Here is a 16,901-nt window from a genome sequence, read left to right on the forward strand (position 1 = left end):
TCTTCTTCCATCCTGCTCTGTCCATCCTCAGTGACCCAGCCTCCACACACCGCCAGCCAGTGTCCCCTCATAGCTGGGGTTCAAGGGATGGATTGTTCCGCAGGAGCCAGGGAATGGAGTTGTCGAGTTTGACTGTCATGACATCAGACTGAATTCATATTAGAAAAGTACAGCCTTGGGGTGCTTGGGGGGCTCAAGTCGGTTAAGCATCCAACTCTTGATTTCGGCTCAGGTCACGATCTCACGGTTCGTGGGTTCGAGCCCCGTGTCAGGCTCTAAGCTGACAGCGCGGAGTCTGCTTGGGATTCTCTCTCTGCAACCCCTCTCCCCTCCAAATAAACAAATTTTAAAAGAGACAAAGGAAAAGTACGGCCTGATTGAGTGAAAAGTGAGAATCATGAATCTGTTTTAGGGGGAGTTTTTTCTTCCTGATATGCTCAACAACCCTCCATAAAGGAAGTAAATGTTGGTTCAAGGTATATTTTAGGCTTAAGTGAAGGATGGCAGAGAGAAGAGGCACAAAAGCATTGATCTGTGGACTGGGTGGGGGGGTGCTGGGGTCTCTTCTGCGCAGTCACTGGCAACAACAGTCCCTGATGATTGATTTCTCCAGAGCTCAGTCGTTTCCTCTCTATACAGTGAAGGGCTGATAAAGACCCTCCTCGCAGCTCTAAGCTTCTGGGGTTCTAGGGCTCTGGAGGGTCGGCTGAAAACTTGTCTACCCTGTGCCCCACACGTGAGGACACAGAAAAAATACCTGAAGGGATAATCCCTGACCTTAAAAAACAAACAAACAAACAAACAAAAAAGAACAAAGGCCTGCCATCTAGTGGGAGGCTAACATGTGAGACTGGTGGAGAGCTGATCGCTGGATCGTGTGGGGCTCTGGTCACAGCTACAGGGTTTGAGGGGGTGGCCGGTGTGGGCTGACATGGGCAGAGGAAGAGGGGACTCGAGGTGACCAAGCGGCATTGGCCAGTGGCAGACAAGGGGCATAAAGATGGAGACTATGGGAAGCGGAGTTTGCATGTAACTCCGCGGGCAGGAGGGAGCCTCGAAGGTTCCTGAATGCACCGTGACAGTTGGGCCCGCAGGCCGGCCCTGAGGCTTGGCGGTCCCGCAAACACCAGGTCCCTTGCACTGCAGGAGAGCCAGAACTGCTCCAGGGACCCCCAGGATATGAAGACAGTTGCAGGGATGGGGTGGAGGAGAGCCATGGCAGGACCCCACACAGATCCCCTGCGTGGACATAAATGGGAATTTCTAGGCTCATAAACAGGGTCAGGGGGATTACCCTGGGCCGGCCTCCCATGGATGTCACAGCCCGAACCCCGAACCCTACCTTGAGGCCTGAGGGAGAAGCCAAGGGGCTGCCGTATATGGGAGCATGGGTATGTGAGTTCTTTCCAGGCGTGTATGGGTCAGGGAACACTCAAGGCAACAAGCCCTCATTCTGTGCTCCTTCACCTCCTCACACATGCGTGGTTAGCCGGACCCCAGATGTTGGGTGTGTTTTGGGGGGGGACAAGCGATTCGGCCATAAGATGATGAATAAACGAGGCTGTGGCTGTAAATGGTATTTGTGATGAGTATTTCAGTTAGTTACGAACGGGCATTTCTCAATAGGTCGAGGAAGTCTTAAGTAAAATAGCCATTCCCTGTATCACGGTCTTGCTGGTAATCTGCTCTAAGGAAATTCTTTTTTGGTGTGCCAGAATCCCCATGTTAGCCCCATTTCTGAGTGACCAGGCTGTTGTGACTTGTTAAAAGATGCACAGGCATTGTAAATACAGTTCTTTGCATTTTGCATCACCTCTCAAGGTGGTTTCTCAGTGCGCAGGACTCAGAATAAAGATGTCTGGCTTCTCTTTAATCGCCTAGTATGTTCATTTTTTGCCCCAGGGTGTCCGGAATCCCAAGTCTGTTCTCTCTTCACAGGGAAAGGTGGGCTGACTGAGCAGCTGTAAGGAGACTCATCAATGCTTCAAGGAAAAGGCACCACTTAGTGCAAATCTTTACATTTGTGATTTAAAAGCATTTTTTTAAGTTTTTATTTATTTTGAGAGGGGGCGCAGAGAGAGGGCAGACAGAGAGAGAGAGAGAGAGAGAGAGAGAGAGAGAGAGAGAGAGAATTCCAAGCAGGCTCCACACTGTCAGCTCAGAGCCCGACATGGGACTCCTTCTCACAAACTGTGAGATCATGACCTGAGCTGAAATCAAGAGTCAGATGCTTAAGCAACTGAGCCATGCAGGCACCCCCAATGTGATTTTTATTTTATTTTTTTTAATGTTTATATATGTTTTGAAAGTGAGAGAGATTGTAAGCAGGGAAGGGGCAGAGAGAGAAGGAGACACAGAATCCGAAGCAGGCTCCAGGCTTGGAGCTGTCAGCACAGAGCCCAACGTGGGGCTTGAACTCATGCACCACGAGATCATGACCTGAGCTGAAATCAGATGCTCAAATGACTGAGCCACCCAGGCGCCCCTGATTTTTATCTTTTTAAACTGCACACATGATCACACATGCAGAGTCTCCTTCCCTCCTTGCTACCTTATTTGAAAGGTGTGGACTCAAGAACCGAGTTCTCCGGGGCGCCTGGGTGGCTTAGTCGGTTAAGCGTCCGACTTTCGCTNTGCACGCAGAGCAGACAGACGAGGGTGGGTGACTTTATCAGAAGGGAGAGTGGTCTTTTAGCCACGGTATTGCCATAGCTCACCGGCAAGTCCAAGAGATAGATCAGTTCGTGGACATGTTTGAAAAGCAAAGCAAAATTGATCAAATTTTTAAATCACCATCTCAGCTCTGAGCATGGGCTCTGGTAGATCTCAGGGTCAGACACACTGCACCCTGGGGCGCCCTGGGTCGTCTGCACCCGCAGAGCAGTTAAGCACCAGAGAAGACTGGTTCGTAGCTGCTTGCAGCATATGAGCTCTGTGTTTCCAAAGGATGTACTTGAAACAATTAGACTGGGTTGAATATTATTCCTCTAGTAACATCACCCTTACCTCCATTCTAACATGCTTTCTTGAAAAGGAAGAAACCTGGCCCAGAGAATCATGCATTGTCCACAGTCTGCCTTACTTGTAACTCTGTCGGTAATTAGTAATTCTAGGGGCGCCTTGGTGGCTCAGTCAGTGAAGCGCCCGACTTCGGCTCAGGTCACGATCTCACGGTTCGTGGGTTCGAGCCCCACATCAGGCTCTGTGCTGGCAGCTCAGAGCCGGGAGCCTGCTTTCAGATTCTGTGTCTCCCTCTCTCTCTGACCCTCCCCTGCACATGCTCTGTCTCTGTCTCAAAAAGAAATAAATATTAAAAAAAAAAAAAACAATTCTAATAGGCGTGAGAGTTATTGACTATCTGAATGATTCCTGTTGCCACTGGATGGTAGGCTTCTGACCACATCGGGGCATGCCCACGACAGTGAGCCCCTCACTGGATAGCTAACATTTGTGTAGCTATTGGAGGGAAAGCTGAGAACCAGGGCCCGGTCTAGTTGGGCCCGCCTCATTATGTTTCCCCTTAGAAGCAAAAAAACAAAAAACAAAAAACAAAAAAAACCTGGTTGTGCCCTAACACCTTGAAGGAGGTATGTGAGCTCACCCTGAATTTAATTGAATTCAGGGCTTGTATGGAGGGTGGTTTGGAAAGCCACTCTCCCTTCTGTCTAAGAGCGGGATAAAGTCACCCACCCTTATCTGTCTGCTCTGCGTGTTTTAGGAGGTGGCGTGTATTGGGGTACACGGTGAGACCATTCATCTGTTTCAAGTTTTTCCAGCCCCTGCTCGCTTCCTCATCTGTGAAATGAGCCCGAGCTGGAATCTAGGTGTGTGTCCCTAAAGAAACATCCTCGGTGTGCTCACACGTGGAGCTCACTCCTATGCTCCGTCTCATTAAATGCCTACAGGGTCTGCCTTTTCCCCGACACTTTGCTCCCCATTTCCCATTAAATGTCTAGGCAGAGAGAGCTTTGCCTTCCAGAAACTTTGGCAACTGGAGCTGTCTTCTAGTTTGGCCTCCTTTGATTCGGGGCTAGAAGCACTGCTGTCCCAGTCACTCCAGGGACCCTGGTCCTAAAAGCCAACTGTGGCCCCCAGCACCACAGACCAGACGGTGTCTGCCCAGGACGCCATGACAGACTGTGCCCGCCTCGTTCTCTGCTTGTACGTGTGTGCCGCTGGCTTGTTCCAGAAGGAAAGCACTGCTAACCCAAGGCAAAATGACAGTTGTCTGAAGAGCTTCTCGGCGTGGGTCAACATGTGCCCTGCCCACTCAGCTCAGGGAATGTTCTCTTTATTCCCCCAAAGGCTGCCGCCTAAGGTAATACTTCCTTTCGTGATGTGTTTTGCACAAAATCACTTTTACATGGATGGAGTTGCCTTGTTTTCTTCTTTTTTCTCCTCCCCAAAAATATCAGCTCTAATTCGAACCTAGTGAGATTTGACATGCAAACGGCCAAATTACCTGATGAAATCACAGAGAAGGTTTTATTAGTCATTTTGGCCACGTGGGATGGTTAAGACCAGAAGGACTGGGGCTTCCAGGCTGCATTTTTTTCATGATCCCACCAATACTGGGTTTTATCGTGGTTTTTTTTTTTTTAATGTTTTTTAGGTTTTTAAATTTTTTTTTAACGTTTGTGTTTTTGAGAGACAGAGCATAAGCAGGGGAGGGGCAGAGAGAGAGGGAGACACAGAATCCAAAGCAGGCTCCAAGCTCTGAGCTGTCAGTGCAGACCCCAACGTGGGGCTCGAACCCACGAACCGTGAGATCATGACCCGAGCCGAAGTCGGACGCTTAACTGACTGAGCCACCCAGGCGCCCCTCTCTTTGTTTTTGAGATCAGTGCAGATGCTGGCGCTCGCTCTCCCCGCAGTGGTTTGTCCCCGGCTTGCTGCCTGGACTTCACGAGGGGTCTGGTCCTCCAATTCCAGCAATTACGACCACTTGCCGACCACCTGCTGTGGGTTGGCCACTGGGCACGCTGCCTGCTCCTTAATTGGGGGCCTCTGTTGATCTGGAGGTCACGGCCACTGTTTCCTGATTTCCCTGGGTCTGGGCCTCTTCCCAGAAGGCGCCCCGGGTGCACTTCCTGGCCCGCATCTCTGCTTCCTCGTGAGATTCCCTTGCAGCCCAGCTCTCGGAACTTCGTTGGGGGGAGGGGGGCTCTCATCTCGTAACCTGTCCTCTAAAGGGAGGAGTCAGGAAACTGTACGTCTGTTCCAGAAATGTCATGCCACCTGTCCTCCACAGCGTCTAGCAGGCACCTGCTGTGGCAGAGAGCTTCCTCGCTGGCCCCTACAAAGGCGCAGTGATCCATTGATAACTTCAGTTTGGTTCCCTCTGTCGTCTCATTGCCAGTGAGCGTGTTGTATGAAAACAGCAGTGAGATCCTCGAGAAGCAGGGCCGGAGGAGAGGTGACAGCCCATCCTGGGTGGTTCTGTGACCCTTAGGAATCTACCTTATATTAGACGAACGTGTCCTAATGATGGGAATGAAACAGTGGAAGTATGTTTTTTAAAAACCTGATATTTTGGGGGTGCCTGGGTGGCCCGGTCAGTTAAATGTCCAGCTCTTAGTTTCAGCTCAGGTCATGATCTCACGGTTTGGTTCGTGAGTTCGAGCCCGGCATCGGGCTCTGCGCTGACAGTGCGGAGGTTGCTTGGGATTCGCTCCCTCTCTCTCTGCCCCTCCCCTGTTCTCTCTCTCTCTCAAATAAATATTTTTTTTAAGAAAATACATCTGACATTTTGAGAAGAAAACTTCATTAGTGTATGTATTTTAAGACTTCCCCATGTCATTTCCCTCTAGGTCAATACATTAAAAAAGCCAGGTTGACATAATATACTTGGGAAATGTTGATAGGCCCATTAAACCTCCTGTTTGTTTTTCTGAGGAATTCGAGAAATAATTCTTGAGTCCAAGAATATTTGGCTTTATCACACCCTTAAACCACCAATTTTGTCAGACAGAATTTGGAGTCCCATTTGATCTTTATAGAAAAATCAAATTTTGGCACTAGTTTGTCTAAAATCTTGAATATTCCCTTATAAATTAGTAAATTTGCTTAGTGTTTTTTTAGAAGCAGTCTGCCAAGGAGACTAGTTTTGACAGTTTCCAGTGTCTAAAATCCCATGTTTTGTTTTTGGCGGAGATATTTTGTTTGTTTTTGAGTTTTGGGGAGATGATGTGAAGGGAGGTGATTTGGTTTAAAGAAGCATATGATTTAATCATTAATGGCAGGTGCCAAGAAAACACCCATCATAGATTTTAGGAGGGGCTGGTGGGCTGGGGTGTTAGGGTACCCATCTGTCCACAGCAAAACGGTAGTTCTGTTTATTCACTTACGAGTATTTTCTGGGTATACAAAATTGTGACAACAGGTGCTTGGCAATGACAGTGAACAAGATGAAGGAGGGAACAATAAGAAATACTTCCTAAGAATGTTTCCATTTCGATATTGCTTTAAATTTTTTCACACTGCTCTCACTGACATTACTTTCTTTGACTGTTAACAAACATTCGTGGGCGGAGGGGCACCTGGGTGGCTCAGTCGGCTAAGTGTCAGACTCTTGGTTTTGGCTCACGTCAGGATCTCATGGTTTGTGGGTTCGAGCCCCGCATCAGGCTCTGCGTTGATGGTGCGGAGCCTGCTTGGGATTCTGCCTCCCTCTCTCTGTGCCCCTCCCCTGCTCTCTCTCTCTCAAAAATAAATAATAATAATAATAATAAAGTTCATGTGTGGATAGCAGAGCAGACTGTAACCAGCCCGGTCTTACCAAAGTGAAATTGAGGCCAGAGAATGTAAGTGTCTTGTGTAACCGAATGCAGGTAGGAATTGGCAGGATGGGGACTCAAGCCTGAGTGCTCCGATGGCCCCCGGAGGACTCTGAGAGATCCTGACAGATTCTGAGGGGTTGACGAGGTTTGGCAGCACGGTGTTAAGTACAAGCAGGGCTCACAGGCTTGTGAGGGCCAGTGCTGCCCGGCATACGGTGACCCTCGGTCTTTGAAGTGCCCGGGGTTCCTCTTTGGGAGGAACATCACCAGACACCTCTACTGTGGCTCATCATCCTGTACTTCTGCTTCCTTCAGATCCATTAATGAAAAGCTGAAGGAAAAATCCAGACCCTCCTCTTCTGGGAGTAGACAGATGCCACTTTACATTTTTCAGCTTGCCAGGGTGCCCCATTTGGGCGTGTGAAAATGAAGTGATCATTTGATCCAGATAGAACCCTTTAAATAGAAAGAAACAATTGTTGGGGCGCCTGGGTGGCTCAGTCGGTTAAGCGTCCGACTCTTGATTTTGGCTCAGGTCACAGTCTCACGGTTTGTGAGCTCAAGCCCCACATCAGGCTCTGTGCTGACAGCACGCAGCCTGCCTGAGATTCTCCCTGTCTCTGCCCCTCCCCTGCTCTCACTCTGTCTTTCTCAAAGATACATAATAAATAATTAATTTGGAAAAAAAAAACGTTAAAAAAAAGAAACAATTGTGTCCTTCCAAAGTTAGGTTGACCTATTATAACCCTCATGGCTACTCCAGGCTTCCACTCCTTGGCCCAACTCCAAAAGAAGGTTTAAATGTAACTTATCCTCTTGGGGCGCCTGAGGGGCTCAGTCCGTTGGGCATCCAACTTTGGCTCAGGTCATGATCTCATGGTTCGTGAGTTCGAGCCCCGCGGCAGGCTCTGTGCTGACAGCTCAGAGCCTGGAGCCTGCTTTGGATTCTGTGTCTCCCTCTCTCTCTAACCCTCCCCACTCGTACTCTGTCTCTTTCTCTCTCAAAAATAAATAAAAACATTAAATTTTTTAAAATGTAAGTTATCCTCTGGTCCAACCTGTCCATTGTATAGATCAATTCTTTAAGACGGAATTTTCTTGAGGCAGGAGTAGGGATAAAAAGGCAGAGAGCACAGACACTGAGGTTACTGTGTATGATCCTGTAACGATGCACGCATGGGACTGATCGTTTGTCCAAATCCATAGATTGTGTAGCACCACGAGTGAACTCTTACAGGGATACGGACTCTGCTTGACAATGATGTGACAGCGTAGGTCCGTTCAGTCATAACAGGTACCACAGCGGAGGGTGGTGTCGAGAGGGAGGGAGGCTGTGGATGAGTGTGGGGAATTCTCTGTACCTTCTGTTCACTTTTGCTATGAACCTGAAACCACGCTAAAGTACAAAGCCTTTTTCAGCAACGTAATTCTCATGATCCCTGACAGAGGTAAATACCCATGTTTTTTTTTGTTGTTGTTGTTTTGTTTTTTTCCTATTTCGGGAACCGCTTTAACATTGCTAATAGCTGTGCTCAGCCTTTGAATGGAAAGATAATCATCATTTCCATAGAAATGTTTTACGTGTTCACTTGCATAGGAGGAAAGGGCCCTGAGCACCCCTGAGGGTATAGTCACCCAGCATACTCAATAGCAAATGACATCTCACCAAAATAAAAGTCACATTTAGGGTTCATTCAAGCCATAAATATCTTCTGGGTTCCCACTGTAAGCCAGCCTCTGCTAGGCTTGAAATATGAGAATAAATGGAGCAAATACGCTCCTTGCCCAAAGGGATCCTGGCTTCAAGACCATCACATTTTTATTGCTTTTCATACGTTTAAATGGTTGAATAAAATGGTAAGCTTTAGCCACTATAACATCACAGCTGTATATTTTTGTTGGAAATTTTGTTACTTCTTCCCATGTGATCGCTTAATAATATGCTAATGAGGTACCAACCCCAGTAACTTGGGTTTTTGTTAAAGATTAAGCTACAGATTTGATTCTGCCAAGGGAAATTCATTTACTCTCTCATTCATTGGTGCATTCATTAATACTTGCATAAAATACCTGTTGGGCAGCAGTTTTGTGCCAGGCACATTTTTACGTGCTGAGGAACATCAGGAACCAACGTAGACCAAAATTCCCACCATGGAATATACATTCTAGAAGAGAAGAATGACAATATTATCAATCTAAGTAAATAAAATGCATGCTAAGGAAAAAAAAGGCAGGGAAGGGTGAGGTAAAGTTTGAATTGAGGAGATCATTGATATTTTACATTAAGTTGGCTTGCACAGGCTTCTCTGAGTTAGTCAGCTTTTGAATAAAGACGTGAAGTCATTGAGTAAGCCAGCCAAATGGATAATTGAAGAAAGACCATTCTAGGCAGCAGGGCCAGCCTGTGCAAAGGCCCTGAATCAGGAGGATGCCTGTCATGGAGCTCGGAGGCCGGTGGGACTGGAGCTCGTCAACAGCAGGATGTAGCAGCAGGTGATGTTAGATGTGATGTGGGGTCCCATCCTGTAGGACCATAATGAGAACCTTGGCTCTCATTGTGAGTGACTGAGCACTGCTGGAGGATTTGAAGCAGAAGAGTGACAAAATCTGACTATTTCCCAAGGTCACTGTGCTGCTGTTCGGGGGACAGAGTATAGGAGGCTACACAGATCAGGGAGACCCACCAGTGGGTCAGGCCTGTGGTCATCGGAGAGATTTCCGTGGCTGGATCATGAGCGTAGAGCGGGGGATGGGACATTGGTCAGGTTCCAGACACCCTTTGGTGGTAGAGCCAATAGCCTCTGCTGATGCATTGGACATAGGTGGAAGAGAGGAAGCAAGAAGAGAGCACAGCATGACTGTTGGGTTGTTGGCATGAGCCACAGCGAGATGGAGGAGCCACCGGCTGAGATAGATAAACCCAGGCAAGCAGGTCGGGAGATGGCGAAGGAGACGCAGAGCTCAGATGGTGACACAGTAATTTTAGATGCCCACGTGCCCACCAAGTGGAGATAACGAGGAGGTGGGTGGACCTGTGGGTCTGGGTTATTCGACATCAGAGGTCAGAAAGAGGAGGGAGAAGATGAAAAGCCTGCGGGGTGATTGGTGAGGTCATGGGAAAGCCAGGTGACTGCCATGACCTGGAGGCTGAGACATCAAAGATGGAGACGTTGCGAGGAGGCGTGAGTGGTGGTCTCAGCTGCCGCTGACGGGTCCATAGGTGAAGGCTGAGATCGCCATTAGCTTTAGCAATGGCAGGGGCATGGGTTGGTGGGGGGGGTGGGTAAGAGCCCAGTCTGAGTTAGAATCGAAAGAAAATGAGCGTGTCCTTAGGGAGGTGGGTGAGTACATAAACTGTGGTCCATCCAGAATGAAATATTCTTCACCACTAAAAAGCAATGCATGACGGAGGCATGCAAAGACTTGGGAGGACCTTGAGTGCATGGTGCCAAGAAGGAAGACAGTATGCACTATATGATTCCAGCTATATGGCATTCTAGAAAAAGCAAAGCTATGGAGACGGTGAAAAGATCAGCAGTTGCCAGGGGTTGGGTGGCAGGGTGGGAATGAGCACGGAGGAGTTTTAGGGCGACGAAACTATTCTTCATGACCCCGTAGTGATGGATACAAGCCATTATACACTTGTCTACACCCAGAGACCGTCTGCACCCAGAGTGAACCCCGCTGTATACTGTGGACGCTCTGGGAGACGATAATGTGTCCGTGTGGGCTCATCCATCGTGTCAAATGTTCTGCGGCTGCAGATGCTGATACCGGGGAGACCGTGCACCTGTGGGCAGGAAGCGTGTGGGAACTCTGTACCTTCTGCACAGTTTTGCTGTGAACCTAAAAACTGCTCTAAAAAGTCTATTAGAGAAAAGAGAGAGAGGTGATGACCTAGAGGCAGGGGGTTGATAGTGGTTTCTGAGAGTCCGTGACACAGAGGGACAGGAAAATGCGTGGTAGCTGGGGGGGAAGCAGTGGGTTGAAGGAGGGTCACTGTGTTCACGTGAGACAGGAGAGTTGACTGCGTTTATGGAAAGAAGGCAGACTTGCTGGCCCATTGTCCTCAGGTGGGTGAGTGGGTCTGGGCAGAGAGCTGGCCTCAGAATCCCAAAAGAAAGGCAAAGGGGTCATTGTCACGGGTGGGTAGATGTGCCAGTGAGTTCTTGTGGGAGTTCTTTTCTGTTGGTGCCTGTGTTCTCAGTAAGAGGAGAATGTAAGGAGCATTGGAAACAAAAGGATTTGTAAAAGTTCACCAATATAAGGGCACCTGGGCAGCTCAGGCATTTAAGCGTTGGACTCTTGATTTCGGCTCAGGTCATGATCTCGCAGTTCCTGAGATCAAGTCCTGCATCAGGCTCTGCGCTGACAGTGCAGATTCTTGGGATTCTCTCTCTTCGTCTCTCTCTCTGCCCCTCCCTTGCTCAGTCACTCTTGCTCTCTCTCTCTCTCTCAAAATAAATAAACTTTAAAAAATTCACTGACATAATTCCCCAATTGTTCTGCCCATCTCTCAATTTTCATCATCATTAATTTCAGGCTAGCCTCTGAGCTCGTTCAAATCAAAATTTCCATTTAGCAATGGATATCTTTTCTTAAACACAGAATTACCATGTGGGTAATTCCCCCCATTCAGTAGGACTTTTTTTTTTTTTAATGTTTATTTTTGAGGGAGAGAGAGAGAGAGTGAGACAGAGTGTGAGATGGGGAAGGAGTAGAGAGGGAGACACAGAATCTGAAGCAGGCTCCAGGCTCCTAGCTGTCAGCACAGAGCCCGACACGGGGCTTGAACTCACAAGCTGTGAGATCGTGACCTGAGCCGAAGTCAGAAGCTCAGCCTACTGAGGCACCCAGTTGCCCCGAGATTTTCATTTGTAGAAACTAGCACCACAGGAATTCTGCTTTCTCGTCCACTGTGATGGGCAGAATGTAATGTCCTTTTGGGAGCCCCTGACTTAAAAGTAAATTCAATTCAGTCACTTGAAGCACCAGAAAATCCTTTTACATGTTAAATGGCTCTATTTATTGGGCGGGTGAGACTCCACATTTAAGGCCTCTGTGGAGCAGAGACTCAACAGCTATGGGGAAGGGGAGGGATATGTAGTGTGGTACTAAGTATTATATTTTATGTTTATTTTTCATGCCAATTAGAGAAATTAATGCTTGATGGAATGTGCAGGGCTGTGGAAAAACAGAAAACATTAAAGGTTATCTCCCACCCCTGCCCCTGCCCAGAGAAGCCAGACTCTCTCCTAAGATGGTTATACTTTTCCTTGTGCTGTTTATCCAAAGGGAACATCGGTTGTTGCTGTTTAAAAATTTTTTTCAGAGTTCATTTATTTTTGAGAGAGAGACAGAGCATGAGCAGGAGAGGGACAGAGAGAGAGGGAGACACAGAATCCAAAGCAGGCTCCAGGCTCTGAGCTGTCAGCACAGAGCTGGACACAGGGCTCGAACTCACAAACCGTGAGATCGTGACCTGAGCCAAAGTCGGACGCTCAACCACCTGACCCACCCAGGCGCCCCATAGGGAGCATAGCTTTTAAAAGTTAGTAAAGTATTGGTTTGGATAGTTCCCCCTTATGTGTCTTAAGGAGTAAAACAAAGTCCATGGAGTGTCCAGTGAGGTGCTTCAAAGTGAGGAGACCCCATGTGCCTCCCCTGCTTCTACAGCATGCCTGCCCTAAACAGGGAGCTCACCTCAGTGGTTCCTTATGTCACACTGAGCCATGGGGTAGGAAAAGAAGATGTGACTCTTCTCTTCCTGGTGCGTGTTTGATGATCAACTTCCAACAAGAAAGAAAAAGAAAAGGGAAAGGAAGGAAGGAGAAAAAAAAGAGAAAGGGAGATAGAGAAGAAAGAAAGAAAGAAGGAAGAAAAGAAAAGGAAAGAAAATTGACCAATTCCTACAGTTACGGTTTAGCACACGTGAGCATGTTTCCCTTCCCTTAGATGGGACGAAAGCCGTGCGGGAAAGCTCTGTTGTGTAGCATCTTTGTGAACATTCCAGAGGCTGCCAGCCTCCCAGCCTCCTCTAAGGAGGGTCAGTCTCCTGGATGAGCTGCCCAGTGGCGCAGGTGCGGGGCTGTGGGACCCAGCCGGTGCAGTGTACGATGTGATGCACCTGCCAGCGCTGCAGCTGCGGGCTCTGCGACTGACTTGAGCCATGCGCTGTCGTGTTTAATGCCAGAAAGTCATATTTTTAGAAAGGGAGGAATTCACGTGATTCCTCCAAGCAGCTTGCTCTTCCTACGTTTGGCTCTAAGGGGGAGAGTGTGTACCCACAGAAGTGGCAGATGGGTTTTTCCTGCTAGCCCAGGGCACTTGCCCACAAAACAAATGATACCACTCACTCTTTGGGTGAGTAACCGATAAGCCTAATGATAATTAGTTGCCTCCGACCAAAAGTCTTCAGGAGTCTTCTCCCAGCAGTTTTGCACCCGCGTGCATCTTTACCCACGGCTTCTGGCCCTATCTATAGTTGGGCTCAGGTCCTGATGCACCAAAAGAAGAGAGGAATATACAGGATTGGAGTTTTTCATTCACGTGATCCTGAATCTGGACCAAACAAAGGGCTACCACTGACCTCATGTAGTGCTTCCTGCCTCTCTCTGTATTATGTAGTGCGTTTTTCACCACTCAGTGGACCTCTAATCATTCACTGTTTTGGAGTAAGAAAACAATTTCAATGTTTATTTTTGAGAGAGAGAGAGAGAGAGAAAGAGAGAGAGAGAGAGAGAGAGCATGCAGGCAGGGGAGGGGCAGAGAGAGAGGGAGCCACAGACTCCGAAACAGGCTCAAGGCTCTGAGCTGGCAGTGAGCACAGAGCCTGATGTGGGGCTCGAACCCACGAACCGTGAAATCATGACCTGAGCCAAAGTCAGATGCTTAACGGACTGAGACATCCAGGCGCCCCACTATTTTGCATTTTTTAAGATGTTCTTTTTCTGTTTCCACATCTTTTAAATTTTTTTTTAATGTTTTATTTATTTCTAGGAGAGAGAGAGAGAGAGAGAGACAGCGTGAGGAGGGGAGGGTCAGAGAGAGAGAGAGTCACAGACTCTGAAACAGGCTCCAGGCTCTGAGCCGGCAGTCAGCACAGAGCCTGACGCGGGGCTCGAACCCACGAACCGCGAGATCATGACCTAAGTGAAAGTCGGACGCTTAACCGACTAAGCCACCCAGGCGCCCCTGTAGAATATTTTTAAATGTTTATTTGTTTATTGAGAGAGAGAGAGAGAGAGAATGAGTAAGAGAGGAGCAGAGAGAGGGGGAGAAAGAGAGAATCCCAACCAGGCTCCAAACTGTGAGTGCAGAGCCTGACCTGGGGCTCAAACTCATGACCCGTGAAATCATGACCTGAGCCAAAATCCCCATTAATATACTGGGGAAAGGAATCCGTGCTCTTTAAGCTGTCCATTATTTTAATAACAACAGGTCATCAGTAGTCCCATGAATTTGACATTGTGGCTTGTTCATGTTTGCTTGGTTGAGTTCTCAGTTTTCATTTTGGACTCCCGAATTTTGTCCTGGACACTCCTTTCTGCAAAGCGGTACTGAATGCTGATTCCTTGTTACACGTGTGCAGGTTGGAGCCCCTCAGGGGAGCTCTTCCTGTCTTCATTCTTGCTTGGTGCAGTTGCTAACCTGGAGCTTTGGAGATAAATGGAAAAGAGACTGATGAAAATTAAGCATTTGTTGGGGTGGGGCTACTGTGTTACTTCAGTATTCTCCGTTTTCCAGTGAGGATCTGCAGAGGATACTTTGCAAGTGTATCCAGAGAGAGATCAAAGATGAGAATTCTCTTCTCCAAACAGAAAGACCGCCAGCGCACGCCAAGAGTGTGGGGAGCAGCAGTTGAGAGAAAGCCTTATGATACTGGTTTGAGGCTTTAAGCATCTTTGGTAACATTTAAGTAAATGGGAAAATAATCCTCTGATAAAATGTAACTTTTAAAAAATGGGTAGATTTGAAAAGGCGTGGAAACACTTATAAGAAATAACAGTTGCACAGTGTTGGTGTCGGTGCGGGCTTGACTCGGATTGGTTTCTTGCAAGCTGGCCAGGTGAGGAATAAAGAGGTAACTGGCATTCTTATTGCTGAACTCTTCTCTGGACTTTGGGGAAGCCCAGCCTTGCTTTTGACCTAGTGATTAGCTTGCATTCAGCAGACTCATGATATTGCTAATTTCATCTCCATTGGAGGATAAAACAGACACGGAAGTAATTAACTATAGTTAGACGTTAACGGTAAAATGGATTGGCCTCGAAAGTTATTTTTTGATCATGTGAACTAATTTCCCCATGATGGAAATTTGGTTACATTTTCCATTTGTATTTAAAATTTTTTTATTGTTTATTTTTTTGGAGAGAGAGATAGAGTGTGAGTAGGGGAGGGGCAGAGAGAGGGAGACGCAGAATCCAAAGCAGGCTCCAGGCTCTGAGCTGTCAGCACAGAGCCCGATGCGGGGCTTGAACCTACAAACTGTGAGATCATGACCTGAGCCGAAGTCGGACGCTTAACCAGTTGAGCCCCCCAGGTGCCCCACAAGTATCTGTCTTCTCTTGGGCAGGGACTCCTGTAAATTGCTCCAAAAGAGGTGGGTTTCTGGACAAACATTGAGAATATAGAGGTCAGGTCCACCTCATGTCTGCCTGTAGCAGCCTGTGGGACTGCTTTCCTCCTGGGCGAGGATGCTCAGAACTTTTGTCCGAGTGGAGCCCTCCACACCAGAGCTTCTGCTGGTTCCAGAGTTGGAGGGTGAAAGAAGACAGAGCCCCAGGGCTCAGGCATGTCTTAAAGAATGCTGTAAACTGATCATTATAATAGGAGTAACTGTAACAGCGAAAGATTGCTTTCAGCCACAGTAAACAAAAACTCCAGTTTGTGGTGGCTTAAACTGATGGGTGTGGGGGTGGCTTTTGTCCCATAATCAGGTCTGGCCCTGAGCAGTAGCTGGAATAGGTCGAGCCGCTCCACCTGGCTGGTCCCTTCATCCCAGGCTGCTTCCATCCTCCTGCGAGCCCCTTGAGTCATGAGATGGGCATTGAACTCCACACGCGCTGCTTGCTGGGAGTCAAAGCAGAAGAAACAAAGGTTTGCCTCCAGGTTCCCACTCAGGTCTCCTTAGTCAGAGCTGTGGCATGGTTCTAGGGTTCACTCTTGGCTTCGAGGGTGGCAACGAAAGGAAATGTGCAGCTTGGCCGGACCTCTGGGTCCCGGATGCCCTGTGGCTGTCAAAACAACGCGAATCAACTGCTGAGGGAGTCTCTGCGGGGAGCAGTGCCCCAGGGGCTTGGGGACAGGTCAGAAAGAGGAAAGGGAGCAGCGTGTGCAAAACCAGGTACGTGTGGAGGGCAGAGGCTGTCCTGAGAAGTCTCCGGGTTCTCTTTGATCCGGCCGTGAGCAAGCAGTGAGGCCGGACACATGGGCACCAAGCGTTCCCCGGAGGGACCTGGATTTGAACCTTTCGTGGTGAGAAATGGCAGTGGGGGGATGGGCAGAGTAGGAGAAAAGCAGAGGCGCCTCCTACGGGGGACGGATGTTAAAGGCCTCAGCTGAGATATCAGCGTGGGGGGTCGAGAAAAAGGAATAAGAGAAAATCCTTCCCAAGTCAGTGGCTCTCGGTGTCCACTTGAATGTTATAAAGAGTCGGGGATTATTCTAAGGCACCTGGCAGTGTGTTGGGTTGGAGGTAGCCATGGAGCGTGGCTGGCTGGGTGGGAATGGAGGGCTGGGTTGGGGCTTGCAGTGTATACGGGTTAGGGACTTTGTGTAGGGGGCGTAAGTACCAGCTGAAATCAAATGGCTGGATGGGAGTTCGGGGGTGAGATACCGGCCCACCCACTGTCCGCTGACTGAAATTCACATCCAAGTGAATTCAGTTTTACTTTTCCTTCCCTCATGTGCCGTTTTTCTGTGACGAGCTCCTATTTTTAGTACCGGACTTTTCCCGGAGTGACTTCCCTTTTAAACTCCGTGCTCCGTCTCTTACTGTGCTTCTTTTTCCTTATCTCATCCTCAGACCAGTTGTTACCTGTTTATAGAAGTCAGAAGACAGTGGATGGAGCCCGGGTGTGGGCTGGCCGTGACTCTTAGAGCAGGTGGGCAGGAGCAGCT

At 48.3% G+C, this 16,901-nt stretch overlaps 1 protein-coding gene across 1 annotated transcript in view; it reads left to right on the forward strand.

The window, feature by feature from the left end:
- KCNK1 (potassium two pore domain channel subfamily K member 1) overlaps positions 1-16,901 on the forward strand; it is a gene marked incomplete at its 5' end in the record, with an annotated part of 49,822 nt that overhangs the window by 11,118 nt on the left and 21,803 nt on the right. The window contains one exon of the mRNA XM_077751691.1: positions 14,179-14,219. Coding sequence (XP_077607817.1) covers positions 14,179-14,219 — 41 coding nt within the window. The remainder of the gene's footprint in view (positions 1-14,178; positions 14,220-16,901) is intronic.

Source organism: Crocuta crocuta, unplaced genomic scaffold (genome assembly GCF_008692635.1).
Source record: "Crocuta crocuta isolate KB4526 unplaced genomic scaffold, BGI_CrCroc_1.0 scaffold59, whole genome shotgun sequence".
NCBI lineage: Eukaryota > Metazoa > Chordata > Mammalia > Carnivora > Hyaenidae > Crocuta > Crocuta crocuta.